Raw genomic sequence first — 19,118 nt, 5'->3', positions numbered from 1 at the left:
TATTACTGAGTCCCTCTATACCAAGCACTGTCCAAGGTGCTGGGAGAGCGTGATGATCAAATTAAGCACAGAGATCACATTCTGGTAGGATAGAGAAGTTCATCATCAAATAAATGCATAGTAAGTCATATGGTTTTAAGTACCATGGAGAAAATGAAGCAAGAAAGGACATAGGGGTATTGCTTTCTAAGGCATTAGTGGGTCAGACCTACCTGCTAATGTGACCTTTGGACAAAAAATATGTGTGAGAGAGAGAGATGAGGGAACAGCAGAAGGGATGGTATCTCTAAAGGGTCTCAGGCCAGAGAACAAATAAAGTGGCAGGATTAGAAAAGAGAGAATAGGATAGAGTAAAAATGGAAAAGAAGGTCACAGAGGTCAAGAACCAGGTGGTTCTCGAAAAGTGGAATTTTTAACCAAATTAAGGTTGTTCTCTATAAAGGAAGTTCATAGAAAAAAATCGCTAAGACGCTTTCTCGAAAAGTTGGAAATAGAAATACCATTTGACCCAGCAATTCCACTACTGGGAATATACCCTAAAGACACCATAACTGCCACCCAAGCAGATCTGTGCTTATTTCTGCTTTGTTCACAATAGCAAAGAGCTGGAAACAACCCAATTGACCATCAACCGAAAAAAAAAAATGGACAGAGAATCTGTGGTATACTCACATAATGGAATATTATGCAGCACTGAAAAACGAAGAATTCATGAAATATTATACAAAATGGGTGACCCTGGAGGATGTTATGCTGAGTGAAATATCTGTGTCACAAAAAGACAAATATTCTATAAGCCCATTGTTATAGAACAGGACTGATATGGGGGTTTTGGGGAAACAGAAAAGAAGGGATAGATAATGTACATGGCATTGAAACAGACGAGTGAGGGAATTGTATAAAAGGAATATATGATTAGGTATTATTGGCATGAAAAGAGTCCAGACTAAGATCTGTATAGTAAATTGTACTGGGGCGGGGGGTGTCACTATAACAAGGAAAGAACTTTTTTTGTAAAGAAAAAAGCAAACTGGGGGGGGGCAGGGAATGAATATAAATGCAAGGTCTCTGTAAACGTCCATTAAAATCTCATTAAACTAAAAAAAAAAAAAAAGCCAGCAAAACAAAACCAAAAAAACCCACTTTAAAGAGATCTTTTGTGGAAGATTTGCCTAATACAATATGTTGAGTACTGGGGTGGGCTTTTTGCTGTTGTTTTCATGGGGCATTGACTCTTGATTCAAGTAAAATAAAATCTTTTACTTGAAAAAAAAAAAAGTCCCAAAGAGCTCCTTAGATAAAGTACATTACACTATGGGAGTTCTGGTGGCTTAGAGGTAAAGAGTTTTGCTGCCAACCCAAAGTCATAAAGTTCAAATTCACTAGCTGCCCCATGGGATAAAAATAAGCCATCCCCTCCCATGTGATTTATAGCCTCTGATAATTGACTGAAGGGTCAGATGTGGGTTGGTTCTGACTCAATGGGTGGCACATAACAACAACAGAGTACATTTGCACGCTTTGCATTGCTGCACAGCCCTGAAAATGAAAGGTATAAAATAATATGGCAATAGTGATATTGAAGCAAAATAGGGTTCATTTATCCCAAATTCTAAAACTATCTCAAAATCTTACAAATTCCAATTTTGTAGATTGAGACAATAAAACATAAAATCATTAAAAAATGAAAATAAAATTCACAACAATAAAATTAAGAGCTCATACAAAAACATTTGCATAATAGCTTGAAAGTGGACATCTACTCATTTCAATATTGGCATGCATTCAAAGGCTATATGCTGTCTTTTCAGAACACAGGCCCACGAACTAAGATAGAAACTAACTGGAAAGTTAAGCTCCTTCTCTTGATATCTCTCTTTTTCCTCCCTCTCAGGAATATGTTTTGTTCATCCTCTGGCTTACAAAATTGTCACCAAAATATTCCCCCTATGAAGTGGATTGATTCAGTGACTGGGGTAATTGGGATGGGTGTCAGAGGCAATGTGATTGGCACAGAATAGAGCAGGGTTTAGGGCTGTTGTACATAGGGTCGCTATGAGTCAAAAATGACTCGACGGCACATAACAATAATAAACAACATATAATATGTATATACATAAATAACTTCTTTATATTGTTGTTGGTTGCCTTTGAGTCAAGCATGACTCATAGCAACCCTATGAACAAAAGGCCTGAATCCCTTCTACAACTATCGACATTTATCAAAGTTTGTAGAGTTTCTGGAGGAAAATTGTTCATGAAGTGGAAGCCACTCCTGCTTACAAACCTTTCATAGTATTTTATAGTTGTTAGGTGCCATTAAGTTGCTATGCATCGTAAGCAACCCCATGTTACAGCAGCTCTGAACCCTCCCCTTTCCTAAACCAGTCTTACTAACTCTGACACACAAACACCCATCACCCCAGTTATTTTATCAATCCATCTCATCCAGGGTCTCCCTCTCCTGTGCTGTCCATCCACCCTTCCAAGATGTCCTTCTCCAAGGATTGATCTCTCCTAGCCACATGCCCAAAGTGAGGCAGAACTTAAAAATTCTAGCCTCCAAGGAGAGACTCTTCATCACTGCTCTTTAGCACTCTGTAGAGGTGCATGACAGTAGATTTTCCCAATGCAATTCACCTTTTGATTTCATGACTGCTGATTTTAAGAGTGTTGATTGTGGATCCAAGCAAGCGGTAATTGCTAATAACCACAGTCTCTTCTCATCTTATATGGTGCTGCCAATTTTCTTCTTGATGTTTAAATCAGAGTGAATTGACTATAGAAATCTGGAAGCCTTCCTTAAACCACACTCACATTTCTACTAGCTTCAAATAAACCAGACTTTCCTCTTCATTTTGTTTAAAATATATTTAATGCTTTTAATAGGGTCATGAACTATCAAATAGGCAGCTCTGGTGGCCTAGTGGTAATGAATTGTGCTTCCAACCCAAAGCCACGTGGTTCAAATACATCAGCTGCTTCCTGGGAGAAATATATGTAATCATCCACTGTGTAATTTGCAGCCTCTGAAAACCCACTGAAAGGTCAGCTGTAGTGGGTTTCCAACTTGACAACACATAACAACAATGTAACAAAATGCCTTGTAACTAAATCCTACTCATAGTGACCTTTTGTACAAACTCTAATCCTGTCAATCACTTTTCTATTTCAGCCAGTTGTTGCAGCCATTATGTCCATCCACCCTTTTTTTTTGTAACCCTCTACTTTACCAATCTTGATTGCATGTTCAATCAATCAATCTGCGTTATGCAGATGATACAACCCTGCTTGCTGAAACTGAGGAGGACCTGAACCGCTTGTTGCAGAAGGTCAAGGACTGCAGCCTCCAATATGTATTGAGGCTCAATATCAAGAAAACAAAGATTCTCACCACTGGGCCAATTGGCAGCATCATGATAGATGGTGAAGAAACTGAGTTTGTTAACAGCTTTAATTTGCTTGGCTCCATAGTCAACCCTCTTGGCACCAGTAACCAGAAAATTAAAAGGCATATTGTGATGGGAAAAGTCTGCTGTTAGCGACCTCTCCAAAGTACTGAAGAGCAACAATGTACTCTGGACACTAAGGTGCACCTGATAATAGACCATGGTCTTTGCAGTCACTTGCTATGTGTCAGAGAGCTGGACAATGATTAGGGAAGGTAGAAGTAGAATTGATGCCTTTGAGCTGTGGTGTTGGAGAAAAGTATTAAATAATACCATGGACTGTGAAGAGAATGAACAGGTTCGTCCTAGAGAGGGGTAAAGCAGGCTGCTCCTTGGAGACAAGCATTCTGAACTTCATCTGACATACTTTGGATATGTTGCAAGGAGGGACCAGTCCTTGGAGAGGGACATAATGCTTGGAAAGGTGGAGGGACAGCGCAGCAGAGGAAGACCCTCTATGAGGTGAATTGATTCAGTGACTGAGGTTATGGGGATAGGTGTTTGGAGAGAATGAGATTGGCACAGGATAGAGTACCGTTTAGGGCTGTTGTACTAGGGTCACTGTGAGTCGCAGGTGACTCGACAGCCATAAAAACAACAACAACAACAACTTTACCAAATCCTCCACTGAATCAGAAGGTAGTATTTGATAGATGGAGAATAGATTAAAATTGTTAACGATTTCGTCTTGCTTTGGTCCACAGTCAACCCCTGTGGTAGCAGCAGTAGAGAAATCAAAGCCGTGTTGTATTGGGTATGTCTGTCAATGACCTCTTCAAAGTGCTAAGGTGCAGTGATGCAATTTTAAAGGCTATGGTGCACCTAAGGTGAAACCATGTTCTTTTCAATTATTTCCTATACATGTGAAAGTTGAATAGTGAATAAGGAGCACAGAAGAAGAATCGATTCCTTTAGATTGTGGAGTTGGAGAAGAGTATGAAATATCTTATGGATTACCAAAATAACACAAACAGGAAGAAGTGTAACCAGAGTGTTCCTTAGAGGCAAGGATGATGAAACTTTGTTTCACTGCTTTGGGCATGTTTTTAGATGGGGCCAGTCCTTGGGAAAAGACATCCTACTTGGAAAGGTGCAGGGTCAGTGAAAGAGAAGAAGACCCATCAACAAGACAGATTGATCCAGTGATTTTACAATGGACTGGAGTATGTCAGAAATGATGAATATGACACAAGACAGGGCAAGGTTAAGATTTGTTGCTCACAGAATAGTTTTGAGTCTAATCGACTTGACGACATCTAACAAAAACAAAGTACTAAGAATGATGTTCTTCTCCAGTGACTGCCTCTTCTGGTGGCATGTCTAAGTTCATGAAAAAAAGTCTCTTTATTTCATCATTATTTCTTCCTTTCTAAGGAGTATTCCAGCTATACTTCTTCCAAAACAAGTATGTTCATTCTTTTATCTGCCCATCGCAGTATATTCAATAGGCTCGTCAACATCCTAAATTAAATGTGTCATTTCTTCTTTGATCTTCCATAATTATTGCCCAGCTTCCACATGCATGTTGTTGTCGTGTGCCATCATGTTGGAACCAGCTGTGGCTGGCCCTCCAGTGGGTTTTCAGAAACATTTAATCTGATGAGAAGAGACTGCTCATTCCCCCGCAGAGCAGCTGTAGGATTTGAACCACTGGCCTTTGTGATTGCATTGCAGCTTCTTACCACTAGGCCACCAGCGCTCCTTTCTGCATAGATGCTAATTAAAAGTACTTTGACTTGTATCATCTGCACCAAAGCTCACAGAGTGACATATTTGCATATTAGCACCTTTTGTAGCAGGCAATAGATGTCTTAGGTAACAGACTGATTTCCCCAATGCAGTGTCATTTATCGATTCCTTATTTTTCACTCCTGCTTCCATGGGCATTGATTGTGGATCATTGGCATCTTCACTATTTTCTTTATTTATCCTGATAATGTTTATCGGTTCTGTTGTGAGGATATTTTGTTTCCTTATGTTGAGTTGTAATCCATACTGAAAGGTGTACTCTTTGATCTGTATCAGTAAGTGTTTCAAGTTCTCTTCACTTTCTCAAAGCTAAGTTTTATAATATACATATCACAGATTATTAATAAGTATTCTTCCATGTATAATGCCCTGTTCTTCACATTGTCTAGCTTCTTAAAGAATTTTCTCTGCATCCAGATTGAATAAGTATCAACCTAGTAGTTGTTGTTAGGTGCCATAGAATCCAGTATGAGTCATAGTGACCCTATGAACAAAAGGTCTGAACCCAGTCCTGTCCTGCACCATCCTTACACTTCCTGACACACAGGAGCCCATTGCAGCAGTCATCATGTCTGTCCACCTGGTTGAAGGTCATCTCCTTCCAAGCACTAATCAGGTTCCATTCATATAAGTCAGATGTTAATGTTCAACTGTTTAGTTCTATTTGGCTACTGTTTAATTAGATAGATAGAGATAGAGATAGAGATAGAGATAGAGATAGAGAAGATAAAGATAGACATAGAGATAGAGAGATATATAAACTTTTTTCATGGTTAAGAAAACTTTAAAACATTATATTGTAACATTTAAGAAGAAAATTACATCAATATCCAGACCTCTCTAAGATTATGAGTAATTTATCTTCTAAAATGTGTTCACTAAGGCTATACAAATTTTCATTTATTTTTTTTAAAAAAAACATTTTTATTGTACTTTGAGTGAAAGCTTGCAAAACAAATTCGTTTTCATTTAATCACTCATAGAAATATTGTTTCATGAGAATAATTGAGCTCAAAATCAGTAATTGAGCATAAAAACAACATCAAGAAAACAAAGATTCTCATCATTGGGCTGATTGGCAGTGTCACGTGTAGAGACTGAGATTGTTAACAGCTTCAGTTTACTTGGCTGCACAATCAACACTCTTGGTACCAGCATCCAGGAAATCAAAAGATGAATTGCATTAGGAAACCCTGCTGTCAGCGACCTCTCCAGAGTTCTGAAGAACAACGATGTCATTCTGCAGACTAAGGTGCACCTGACCTGGGCCATGGTCTTCACAATTACTTGCTATGCATTAGAAAACTGGACAATGACTAGGGATTATAGAAGGAGAATTGATGCTTTTTCTCTGTGGTGTTAAAAGAACAAACAAGATTGTCCTGGAGAGGGTGAAACCAGACTGCTCCACGGAGGCAAGGACTCTAAAGCTACTTATGCATGTTACCAGGAAGAAAGATTCATGCTTGGGAGGGTGGAGGGAAAGTGCAAGAGAGGAAGACCCTGGATGAGATGGATTGACTCAGTGACTGCGGTAATGGGAGTAGATGTTTCAGAGACAGTAAGGTTAGCACAGGATAGAGCAGGGTTCCGAGCTGTTGTACAAAGGGCTGCTGTAAGTTGCAAGCTACTCAATGGCACATAACAACATTAACACATAATAGCCACCTTCTCCTTACTTCCTTTCTGTGTTTCTTCTTTCCATTCACCCTCTTATTCTATCCCTTACATCTTTCTGAGTTTTGTCCCTGGGAAAATACTGACCTTTAGATTCTGCATGATTGATGATGCTAAGGTGTGACTACCTCCCCAGGGTTACTATTCATCTTTTATTTCTATCGACTGTGTGAGTGAAAGTTGAGCCACAGAGGTGAGTTTTGGGCAGGTGAGGGCCAGAGCCTCAGACGGTCCACCGATCATTATTAGGCCGGCACTCCTGACCACTTTTAGGATTTTAAGTTTTGTTTCCCATTCTCTATGATCTCTTAATATCTAACTTGAAATCTCCATTATCAGCATATGTAAAGGTATTTACCTAATGTCTTAAGAGAAAAATGATACTCTATCTCTGACTGTGCTTCTTACACACATCTCAAACTCCAGAACCCAAGGCAAACTCCAGAACCCAAGGCCGTCAAGTATATTCCAATTCATAGTGACTCTCCATTGAGTTTCCAAAGCCATAAGTATTTATAGGAGGAGGCTGCTCTCCCTCTCCCTCTCCCTTTGAGCTGATGGTGGGCTTGAACCACTGACCTTCAGATTAACATCTGAACCCATTGTGCATTATGCTAGCCGGGCTCGTTATCCAAACCTCAGTGTGTTTTTAATTATGAAATTAAACATCTTTTTAAATCACAGAACTTTCTTTCTAGAATCTCTCTATTAAGTCGTTTAAATTTTTCCTCTTAGGCATTTTTATAATGCAGTAATACAGTTTAAGCATTTGGGATTTGTATATGATCACTCGGCAAGACATCTATCATTTTCTTCAGTAGTGGGGACATCAAGTACCAGTCAGTGCCTATACAAGTTAAATGTTAAAGTTTCATATTTAGTAATCATACATTTCCCAGTACTTTACATTGGTATTTTTGCCATATTCACAAATATTAACAAATAAAGAGAACAGAGGCAAAAATACAAATATTGTATGATACCACTTATGTAAGCTATTCAAATATACAGAGAGGTAAGTTTGTTAGTGGTTATCAGGGACACAAGAAGAATTGGTCGAGTGGCAATCAGCTTCTGTTTATAGAAGTCACATTACTTGGAAATGGAGATTGGTGGTGACTTTACAACCTGATGGACATCACCTGTGCCACTAATTTGTACATGTATAAAATGTTAAATTGGCAAATGTATCTTTTTATCACAGCAAAATAAAGCAGAGAGAGAATTGAGTAAGTCAAGCTTGTCCTATGATGCCTCATTCTCTGAGAGTGATTTTGTCAAGAGTATCTGTGGTCATTAAATCGATTCCAACTCAAAGCAACACTGTTGAACTTTCACAAGGATTTTCAAGGCAGTCTGTCTTAGAGACGGTGAAACCAAGTTTCTCGTTGGTGGCTCGGATTTTGAAGCTCCTTCTCACATACTGTGGGCACGTGGCCAGGCAACAACAACTTTCTCTTGCAGATTGTTTGGGGGATTCAAACCACTCACCTCTATGGTGAGCAGCAAGGCACTTTAACCACAGCTCCACTGCAGAGCCAAACGCTTGGCGAAGGAGAGTGTCCTGTTTTGTTCACGCTTCTTTTCTCCCCCTCTTCTTCCTTCTTTCCTTCCTTTCTCCCACAGTATGCACCATCCCCACAGTCTCCAACATGCTCGATCCCAGTGCTGCAGCCACTGAGTCAGTCCATCTTCTTGAAGGTCTTCAGCACTGTCTCTGACCTTCTGCCTCTCCCAGCACAATGTCTCTTTCAAAGACTGGCCTGACAACAGGTCCAAAGTATGTAGGATGAAGTAACATCCTTGTCTCTAAGGAGCACCCTAATTGCACTTTTTGCAAGACAGATAGATAGGTTTGTTCTTTTGTAAATTCATGATATGTTCAATACTCCTCTCATACACCACCACATTTTAAAAGCATCAATTCTTCCTATAACAGATCTGCCCTATTCACTGTCCAACTTTCAAATGCATGTGAAGCAATTTAAAACATTAAGCAGCTCTGGTGGCCTGGTCTGTAAGACGTTGTACTGCTAACTCAAAGATGGTATTTATCTGACTATTTGAATCTACCAGTGGCTCAATGGGAGCAAGTGGGACGGTCTCCTCCTGTGTGATTTGCTGCCCCTGAAAACATGTTGGAGGGTCAGCTATGGGTTGGTTATGACTCTATGGTTGTTAACAACAACAGTAATGGATTTGAGCAAAGGAGATCAGGGACCATAAAAATCAGATGTCTTTAAAAGCTTACATTTTAGTTTACATATGCTGAATAGTAGCACAAATCTGATTTTCAACTCACATTAACAAATGATCCACAGATGATGACTCAGCAACATTTTATCAAAGAAATGACCAAAGTTATACAAGAGTTCAGGTGTTTCGTTCATAGGGTCGCTATGAGTCGTCTACGACTCAACGGCACTTAAAAACAATAACAATGACAACACAGAGAGAGCTATGTTGGCCTAGCAGACAGAAAGTTATGCTACCAAGCCCAAGGTGGGTTATTTTAATCTGTGGCTCTCAGGCCTAGTTTTGTTTTTCTGTCAAACATTCTTCTAGGTGGTATAGCACTGGTCTGTGCATTGCTGTATAGAGGTAACTCGTGGTTGCTGTGATGCTAAACACTGTGACACCGATGTGCCAAATGTGATAATAGTTACCCATGGTGGGCAGTGTTTAGTGGAGTTTCCCGATTAAAATAAGCTTGGAAGCAGGAGTGGCAACCACTTCTGAAATACTTGTCTCTGGAAACTCTATGAACTTGGAGAAACGATGAAAGTTATACAAGCGTTCAGGTCTTTTGTTCATTGTGTCACTATGAGTTGTAATGGCACTTAACAACAACAACTTGTAAATATTTCATAACATTAATGTCTTGTGTTCATTGTCAGAGAAAGTGGGTTTTGATGGAAATAAAAAATGATATAATCATTTGGCCCAGATGCATTAGCTCAAATGCCTGCCAGTAGATCATGGGAAGTTAACTTTGATCTATTGACTGATATTGGAAGCAGGAGTGGCCTCCACTTCCGTTAATAGTTTGCCTCCTGAAACCCTATGAACCTGGAGCAAGGATGAAAGTCACGCAGGTGTCGAGGACTTTCATCCATAGGGTTGCTATGAGTCGCCTATGACTCAACGGCACTTAACAACAACAACAACATTGACTGATATGACAGTATACATGGTGAAATGCAACATAATCATGCACCAAATAGTGCTCACAGTGACTCACGGAGTCTGAGATATACTTGGTTATTTCCTCTGCCAGTCAGAATACCTGTTTCCATGTTGTGCTTTGTTCTTGTATCTGCAGTCCTTTGAACGAGTCCTGGTAGAAAACAAGTTGCATGGCCTCTCCCCGGCGCTCTCCGAAGCTATCCAGAGCATCTCCAGATGGGAGCTGGTGCAAGCCGCCCTGCCGCATGTCCTCCACTGCACTGCAACCCTGCTGTCGAACAGGAACAAGCTAGGTGTGTGCTCCTCCAGGCTTTCTTCATGGCACGCACCATTGCCCTTAGTGTCAAGAGCCACAGTGACATTATAATTTGCTGAGGACTGACCCCTTCGAGGACTTTCCCCCCTGTTAGCTCACAGTCCCATCACACTGGGTTCATTGTTACTCGCACTTTACCAATGGTGAAACTTAGCTCTATTGTTTTCTACTTTTTTTTTTGCTTCCTTTTACAAGTAATACTGGAGTATATTCTTTTTAATATAGTCTCGATTAAGTGCCTCTGAAAACCCACTGGACCGTCAGCTATGGGTCGGCTCTGACTCTATGGTACACAACAACAGCCACATTGAAGTAGTAGGTGCTCTGGTGGCCTAGTGAGTAGGGAGTTGTGCTGCCAACCCAAAGGCAGGTAGTTTGAATCCACCAAATGCTCCACAGGAGAAAGACAGGCATTCTCCTCCCAGATGATTTACAGCCTCTGAAAACCCACTGGAGGGTCAGCTGTGAGTCTTTTCTGACCTGCCAGCACTTAACAACAAATCTACAGTAAAGTAGTTTAAGAAGCCAAAGACTCTTCCACCCACTCAACATGACTCCCAGCTTCACTTGGCCCCTTGGCCTTCCAACTTCCGGAGCAGAACCTGTCATTACTTCGGCACGTACCCTCTCAGGCTTTCCCAGCTTTGCAGTTCTGTGAGTGTGTGCGCACTGACACATATGTACGTGTGCATCACAAGGATTGCTTTTCCTTTTTTTAAAAAAATGCTTTTCTTTATGCATATTTTGCAGATTGTTTTTCACAAAGTTTTTATTGGCCCCACCGCCTACCTCATGTTGGTGCACATGCTCTTCCTCCCACTTCCTAACCTCATTTGGGTCAGTTGTTACCTCTACAGAGGGGCCTTTCCTATTCACAGTGTCTAAATGATAATGGTCGTTATCTTCAGAGCCTTTTCTCCTAACCACTATACTATTTGGAAATAGACATGGGAGTCTAACTAAAGAGATGTGATGTGATGCATGCTGTTTCTACTCTTGCTAACTGCGTACCATCCTGCGAGGACTGCAGCCAGTTAGGAAGCCCAGAAAAACAAGCACAGCCTTGCCAGCAGCCGTCATAAGAAATATGGAGAAGTGTTAGTGTCTCCCGGGAAACCAAGACACAGAGCAAAGCAGAACTGTTCCTCCCAGACCCAGGGTTGATATTTTCTGTTCTGGCCTCTTTCCAGAGTTTGATTTAACCTAGCTATATGGTTGTCCCATACAGGCCACCAGGATAAACTGGGTGTTGCTGAGACAAAGCTTCTTCATACCCTACACTGGATGCTCCTGGAAGCACCCCAGGATTGCAACACTGAGCGCTTTGGGGGCACAGACCGAGGTTCCAGCTGGGGCGGCAGCAGCAGTGGTTTCATCCACCAGGTTGAAAACCAGGGTTCCCCAGGGCAGCCTTGCCGAAGCAGTACCAATGATGAAGAAGAGAACAGCCGAAGGAAGATTTTCCAGAACTCCATGGCTACTGTGGAGCTCTTTGTGTTTCTGTTTGCACCTCTGGTACACAGGATCAAGGTAGGGACAAGCTGTCATTGTGGTTAAGGTGGGGAAAGAGGAGGGAGTCTGGGCTTCAAATGACATTCCACTACTTGGAGTTCATGTGTTGGTATAATCTTATGGCACGCCAAAATAGGGAGAGATTTATTTCTGTGTTAAGCTATTGAACATCATTCCAAAGCTACAAACTTCTACATATTATTTATTTACTTAAAAAATCTTCATTGGTTCTCCATCTGCCCCAAGATAATACCCAGCTTTTTATCATAGTATATAAAGTCAACAACAACATAGAGAGAGCTCTGTTGGCCTAGTAGATAGAAAGTGATGCTACCAAACAAAAGGTGGGTGATTTTAATCTGTAGACCTCAGGTTTTAATTGTTTTTGGTCAAACATTCTTCTGAGTGGTATAGCACTTGTCTGTCCATTTGCTGTATAGAGGTAACTCGTGGTTGCTGTGATGCTACACACTATTAACGCTGATGTGTCAAATGTGTTAATGGTTATCCATGATGGATGGTGTTTGGTGGGGCTCCCAGATTAAAACAAGCTTGGAAGCAGGAGTGGCATCCACTTCCAAAATATCTTGCCTCTGAAAACTCTGTGAACTTGGAGAAATGATGAAAGTTATACAACTGTTCAGGTCTTTCGTTCATAGGGTCACTATGAGTTATCTATGACTCAATGGTACTTAAAAACAACAACAACATAAAGTCAGGCATGATCTTGGACCAAACTTCTTTCTTGATTTATCTCCTGCCAACTCCAGATCCTCTTATGCGATTTACTGCCATGGGAGAGTCAGCTTTGGGTCAGTTCCAACTCGACAGCACACGACAGCAATCCCTGCTAGACACCTCATAATCTAGCCCCATAGGTGCCATTCCTTGAATATGTCCTCGCTGTTTGCTCTGTATTCCTTTCTCTCATGTGTTTGTCTTGTGGTAATTTAGTCTATGTCATAATTTCCCTGAAACTTTTCCTCTTACTTTCCATTGTAAATTTAGTCACTCCTCTCCTTTTGTGTGTGTTTTGTGAACACGTCTGCTATTGTAAATGATATAGGAGGAGTTTCAGATTTTTTGGAGAAAGACTCATCAACAACCTACATTATGTAGATGACATGCTGAAACTGAGGAGGACCTGAAGCACTTGCTGCAGAAGGTGAAGGACTGTAGTCTTCAGTATGGATTGAAGCTGCACCATGATAGATGGAGAAGATATTAGGACTGTTACAGCTTGCTCGGCTCCACAATCAACAGTCTTGACACAGCAGTCAGGAAAGCAAAAGATGAATTGCATTACGTAAATCTGCTGTCAAGCACCTCTCCAGAGTACTGAAAAGCAACAATGTCAATCTAGAAACTAAGGTGTGTGCTTGACCCACGCCATGTTCTTATGTTCTTTGCAATCATTTGCTCTGCATCAGAGGGCTGGACAATGACTAAGGATAACAGAAGAGGAATCTATTCCTTCCGTTACGGTGCTGGAGAAGAGTCTTGAACATACCATGGACCATCAAAAAAAAAAACAAAATAGGTCTGTCTGGGAAATAAGTTTCTTCCAAATAAGGTCTGTCTGGGAAATAAGTTTCTACTTCAAGGCTAGGATTTTGAAGCTTTGTCTCATATATTTTGGGCATGTGGTCAGGAGGGACCTATCCTTGGAGAAGGACATTATGCTGGGAGAGGTGGAGAGACAGCACAGGAGATGAAGATGCCAGATGAGATGGATTGATATAGTAACTAGGTTAATGGAGGTATGTGTGTCAGAGTCAGTAAGACTGGCACAGGACAGGGCAGGCTTCAGATCTGTTATACTTAGGGTCCTATGAGTTGCAGGCAACCTGACAACAAATAACAACCACCACCACAAACTTTTTTTGACACTTTTCCATAACCTATGTATTTATTTTTTCACATGCTTCGAAATTTATAAAATAGATAACATAAGACTAGAAAGAAACCAAACTGCATCAAAATATAATCGTATCCATGTCCCCTAGGATTTAAGGGAAATAATATAAATTGAAATAACAAATCTTCCACTTTCTTACTGTGTGATCTTGGCGATTTTTTTAACTTCTCTGATGCTCAATTGAGGAAACAAAGGATAAATATATGTGAAGTTACATAACACAGTTATGCTTTTTTTTTTTACTTCTGTGGATATGCTAAGGGCTAAGAAAGAATCAATATACCCAACTGTCCCTGTCCTATGTTTAGTAATACAATACAGTCATAATGTGTGTATGTTTCAAGGTAGTATTGCATCTATGTAGGTATTTGTGACCATTAACAATCATTTTGAGGGGGCTAAACCAAGATCTTTCCTCCCATTTTATTTCTAGTTATAATTCCCTTTTGAGTGACTCTTTTCCATAGTTTGCTGTTCTGTTAAATTTCTCTATTGTTACTGGAGTGAGATGATATCTCATGGTTGTTTTGATTTGCATCTCCCTTAGTGCTAGAGATTTTGAACATTTCTTCATGTACTTGTTCACCATCTGAATGTCTTCTCTGGTGAAGTGTCTGTTCATATCCTGTGCCCATTTCTCAACTGGGTTTTTACCTTTATCTTGTTGTGGTACTTGAGTATTTTATAAATTCTAGATATAAGTCCCTTATCTGACATGTCATTATCAAATATATTTTCCCAGTCTGTGGCTTCCCTTTTACCCTGTTGGAGAAGTTTTTGGATGTGCATGGGAATTTGATTCTTAGAAGGTCCCATCATTCATCTATTTTATCCTCTCCTGGTTGTAGGTTTTTCAGGACGCTTGGAAGACTGTTTATGTTGTGGAGTATTAAATACTTTTAAAATTCCTGTATGCTGTTATGATAACATGCTTTTAGCAAAAACTGGAAGTACATATGAAATCAGGATGTGTTGGTTTGCTAATATTTACACCTGGTTTTTCTCAGACCCTTTTAGACCAGCTGCCCCTCAGCTAGCTGAATGATGAGAAGTGAACAGGAACCGATCACACTATTCACATTTCTGGCCCTGTATGTGCTGCACAGATTTAGGGGAAGTATTAGGGAAGGTTCCAGAAGAAGAGTCAAGAGTCTCTGATTGTATGCTTTCAATCAAATGAAGTCACCTTACGGAGGAATATACACAAAAGGAAGTCCTAAGTGTTGCCGGTATTCAGGTTTACAATGGATTTGCTTGGTTTTATTTGAGGAAATATTTAATTAGCAATACTATATTGATGTTCCAGGGAACAAGCACAGAACAGGGAGACTTATTTTTCTTCAACAAAATACACAATCAGGTTGGAAATAAGATGAAGTAAAATAAACTTAAGCCAGTTTCAGGAGGTATTAACTTTCACACTGACAAAGCAGATAATAAAGGAAGACATTTCTGTATAAGACAGCTTACATTGCATTGCAATTTCTATCAAAATTACTTGGGTTGAAGTTGCTTATGATAAAAATTTCTCTCAGAAGCTAAGAACTCATTGAAACCAGGCCCTCTGAGGTTTGGTACCTTCTGTTTTTAGATAAAAGTCTATGAAGTTTTGCTTACCTCCTGTTTAATACAACATAGACTTCGGCCTGTCAGTTTCAAGAGAATTCACATGACTGCCCCATTAACTCATCTGTGTGATTAGATACTTATTTAATATTCCTATCAGATGTCTAAATGAATACGTGTCAGACATCTCAAAGTGAACATGTCTAAAACGTTGTTGTCAAGTGTTGTTGAGTTGAGTATGACTCATAGCGACCCTATGAGATCAACAGACCTGAACTCTTTCCTAACCTGTGCCATCTACATCTTCTCTGATAGACTTGAGCCCACTGCTGTGTGCACTGTGTCAATCTATCTCATTGAGAGTGTTCCTGTCTTTTACTGACCCTCCACTGTTCAAATATGATAGCTCATTTTCAAAATAAGCCTGTCCTTTAAACATGTCCAAAGTACAAGAGACAAAGCGTTTCCATCTTTACTTACAGGGAATACTCTAGCTGCTCTTTTGATTCACAAATTATATAAGCTATACCTTCAGTGTATCCCAGTTTAACATGTCTCATTTTTCCTTCTCTTCCTGCCTTGTGTAATTATCTTCCACCTTGATGACAACAGCCTCTCCAGCAGTCTGCCTTTCCACCTCTGCCCTTTTGCAAACTATTCTCAGTCGTCCAAATGATCCTTTGAAAACTAACTCCAATAATGCCACACCATGACTCAAAGCCCTTGTGCCCTCATTTTAAGTCAGGAGTTGCTGAAGTCCTTGCTGTGATCTATTAAACCTTATGTTGTCTGTCGTCCCATAAATTCTGACTTTGTTTTTATCTGCATTTCCCTTATTCACTTAATTGCAGGCACACAGACCACTGGCTGTTTCCTGGCATACTAGGTGTTCTAGGGCCTTTGCACTTGCTGATACCTTTCCGTGGATTCTCTCCTTAGAGATAGCCACAACAGGGCCACACAAGCCTTCTTCTCATTTAAATCCTTACTCAAAATTCACTTTCACAAAACAAGCCTTCCCTGGCCAGCCTGTCCAAAACATCATCATCTCGTGTTATACTTTCTTTTGTCTGATCTGCTTCTCTTACTTTGCACTGTTACAGAAGGCTTGGTAGTGCTTAATTCACTGTTGTATTTCAGCCCCTAAAATAGCACAATAAACCCAGACAGGGAAGCAGCCTAAAATATAAACAAAATATGCTTTCTATATAGTCTTGGACTTTAGAGAAGAGTTTTCTCTACCAGTGTGTAAATCTATTCTGGAATTCTATCACACTTACTAGCTGAAATCTCCATTGACTTTGAGCTACAATGACCTTTAAAGAACCCCTTTTATTCCCTCCCTCATTTCTTTCTCGCTTTTACTCTCCTCAGTGATTTTCAACCACAGTTGAAAATGGAGAGCTTTTAAAAGCCTTACAGCGTTTTAATTTCATTGTTCTGGGCTGGGGCAAGCCTCCAAAGGCTTTAAAAGCTCCCCAGGTAATTCTAATATACAGCCGAGGCTTAGAAACCACTTCCCTGGGTGAACTCTTGGGTCCCGGCTGTATTTATTAATCTGAAATTGTTCTTTCTATATATAACTTTTACATTATTTTTATAGAAATTGTTCAGAATTTAGTCTCAGACTGTCATATCTTTAGACTCCTGCAATATGAGATTACAGTTGAAATATTTCATCCTCTCAAAAGGATGCAGTGACGAAAGCAGAGGAGACAGAGCTTGGCAGAGACCTTCTCTTACAAATACATGGATGGAGTAAGGTTATAGAATCAGAAGAGTTCTGCTGTTTTTATAGGCCAGTGAGTGGAAACCAATTCATAGACAGCCTTCCAGTGGGTTTTTAGAGCCTGTAAATGGCCTGCTAAGAGATTACCTATTGTTCTCCCGTGGAGTCGTTGGTGGATTCTAACCACGTGATTTTTGGATTGGCAGCCCAATTCCTTAACTACTAGGCCACCAGGGCTCCTTCAGGACAGTTTAGCAGGTACTTACTGAGTATCTATGAGCATTTCTGTTGTTGTATGATGTTAGTATGGGAGTATGGGAGAGAGTAGGTAAGGTTAAAGAATAATTACATCCCTTCTCATTTTTTTGGGGGGTGGTGGGTGGTAGTGTGTGTGTACCATCAAATTTCATCTGACTGGTACAGGAGGAAATTGTCCCTCCTTCTCTGGCAAAACATCTGGTGGATTCAAACCACATACCTCTGGGATTGCAGTCCTTCTCTTTATTATTTAAAAATGGTTGAGAAGGTAACACCACAAAATAATCCCTTATCAATGACGAAAGAAGAATCAACGCTTTTGTGCTGTGGTGTTGGCAAAAAAGTATTGAGTATCCTATGGGCTGCCAAAAAAACAGACAAATCTAGCTACCTTCCAGAACTGCAACCAGGATGTTCCCTAAGGCCAGAAACGAAACCTCATGTCACTTACTTCAGGTATATTTTTCAGAGGAATCAGCCCTGGGGGAGAGAGACATCATGCTGGGGGAAAGATGGGGGTCAGCATAAGAGAGGAAGACCCTCAACAAGATGTGTTGGCACAGTGACCACCATAATGGGCTTGAGCATGACAGATAGTATACAGACGGTGCAGGATGTAGAATGTCTCAAATTTGCTTTGCATAGTTTTGCTATAACTAGGTGGCCCCTAACAGCAACATGAATGATCAAAATATTGGCCATTGAAACATTTCATTGACTAATCGAAAGAACCTGATTCCATGAGTAAAACTGTAGAGCTATACAAAAGAACTAGCATCTAAGAATGAGAGAGGAGCTCTAGTGGTCTAGTGATCAGGAGCTGAGCTGCCAACCCCAAAGGCATGTGGTTTGAATCTACCAGCTGCTCTATGGGAGAAAGGTGAACACTCCTGTTGTGTGATTTACAGCCTCTGAAAACCCACTGGAGTGTCAGCTATGAGTCAATTCTGACTCATTTACATATTAAAACAAGAATGACAGAAAAAATAAAATAGTTCAGAGTTGTTGTTGTTGTTGTTGTTGTTGTTAAGTGCTGTCGAGTCGCAGGTGACTCATAATGACCCTACGAAGGAGAGTCCTCGGTGCTTGGGTGCCTTTCTTTCTCTCTCCAGGCTCATAGGGTTTCTGGAGGCAAGCTATTATGGAAGTGGATGCCACTCTTCCTTCACAGCTTGTTTTAATCAGGGAGCTCCACTCCACTCTCTGTCCGCACTGGGTAGCCAACCATTAATGCACTTGACACATCACACTGTTCAGCCTCACAGCAACCAAAAGTGACTACAGTACAGCAACTTGTACACCAGGGCTATGCAACTTAGAGGAATGTCAGCTCAGAGTAGTGATAACTAAAAGTTAAAACACCTGCCAAGACTCTTAAAATGGGCAGGCTGAGATCACAGTAAATGTAGAACTATATTATCCAAAACTGCATTGAGTGGCATGTAGAGGAGTTGGAAATCTCATACACTGCTGGTGGGAATGTAAAATGGTCCAACTACTATGGAAAGAAGTTTGGGTCTTCCATAGAAAGTTGTGAATAGAAATATCATTTGATGAAGCAATCTTGCTACTAGCAATACAAATGGACTTACCCTCATGTTTATTACAGCATTCTTTATAATTGCAAAGAGTTGGAAACAACCCATGTGCTCATGACAAATTGCTAAAGAAACTGTGGTACATTCACATAATGGAGTATTAGACATCATTGAACAATGATCAATAATCTATGAAGTACTGCATGACATAGAGAAAACT

General features: G+C 40.3%; 1 protein-coding gene across 1 annotated transcript in view; it reads left to right on the top strand.

The window, feature by feature from the left end:
* The window catches only part of UNC80 (unc-80 homolog (C. elegans)), a 295,977-nt gene that overhangs the window by 1,862 nt on the left and 274,997 nt on the right, over positions 1 to 19,118 (top strand). The window contains exons 3-4 of the mRNA XM_006891958.1: positions 10,198 to 10,354; positions 11,606 to 11,907. Of these exons, the coding sequence (XP_006892020.1) occupies positions 10,198 to 10,354; positions 11,606 to 11,907 (459 nt within the window). The remainder of the gene's footprint in view (positions 1 to 10,197; positions 10,355 to 11,605; positions 11,908 to 19,118) is intronic.

This window comes from Elephantulus edwardii, unplaced genomic scaffold, assembly GCF_000299155.1.
Source record: "Elephantulus edwardii isolate Elephantulus edwardi_28Jun2011 unplaced genomic scaffold, EleEdw1.0 scaffold00106, whole genome shotgun sequence".
Lineage (NCBI taxonomy): Eukaryota > Metazoa > Chordata > Mammalia > Macroscelidea > Macroscelididae > Elephantulus > Elephantulus edwardii.
The sequence above is the reverse complement of the archived record's forward strand: the minus strand, read 5'-3'. Positions and strand labels throughout refer to the sequence as shown.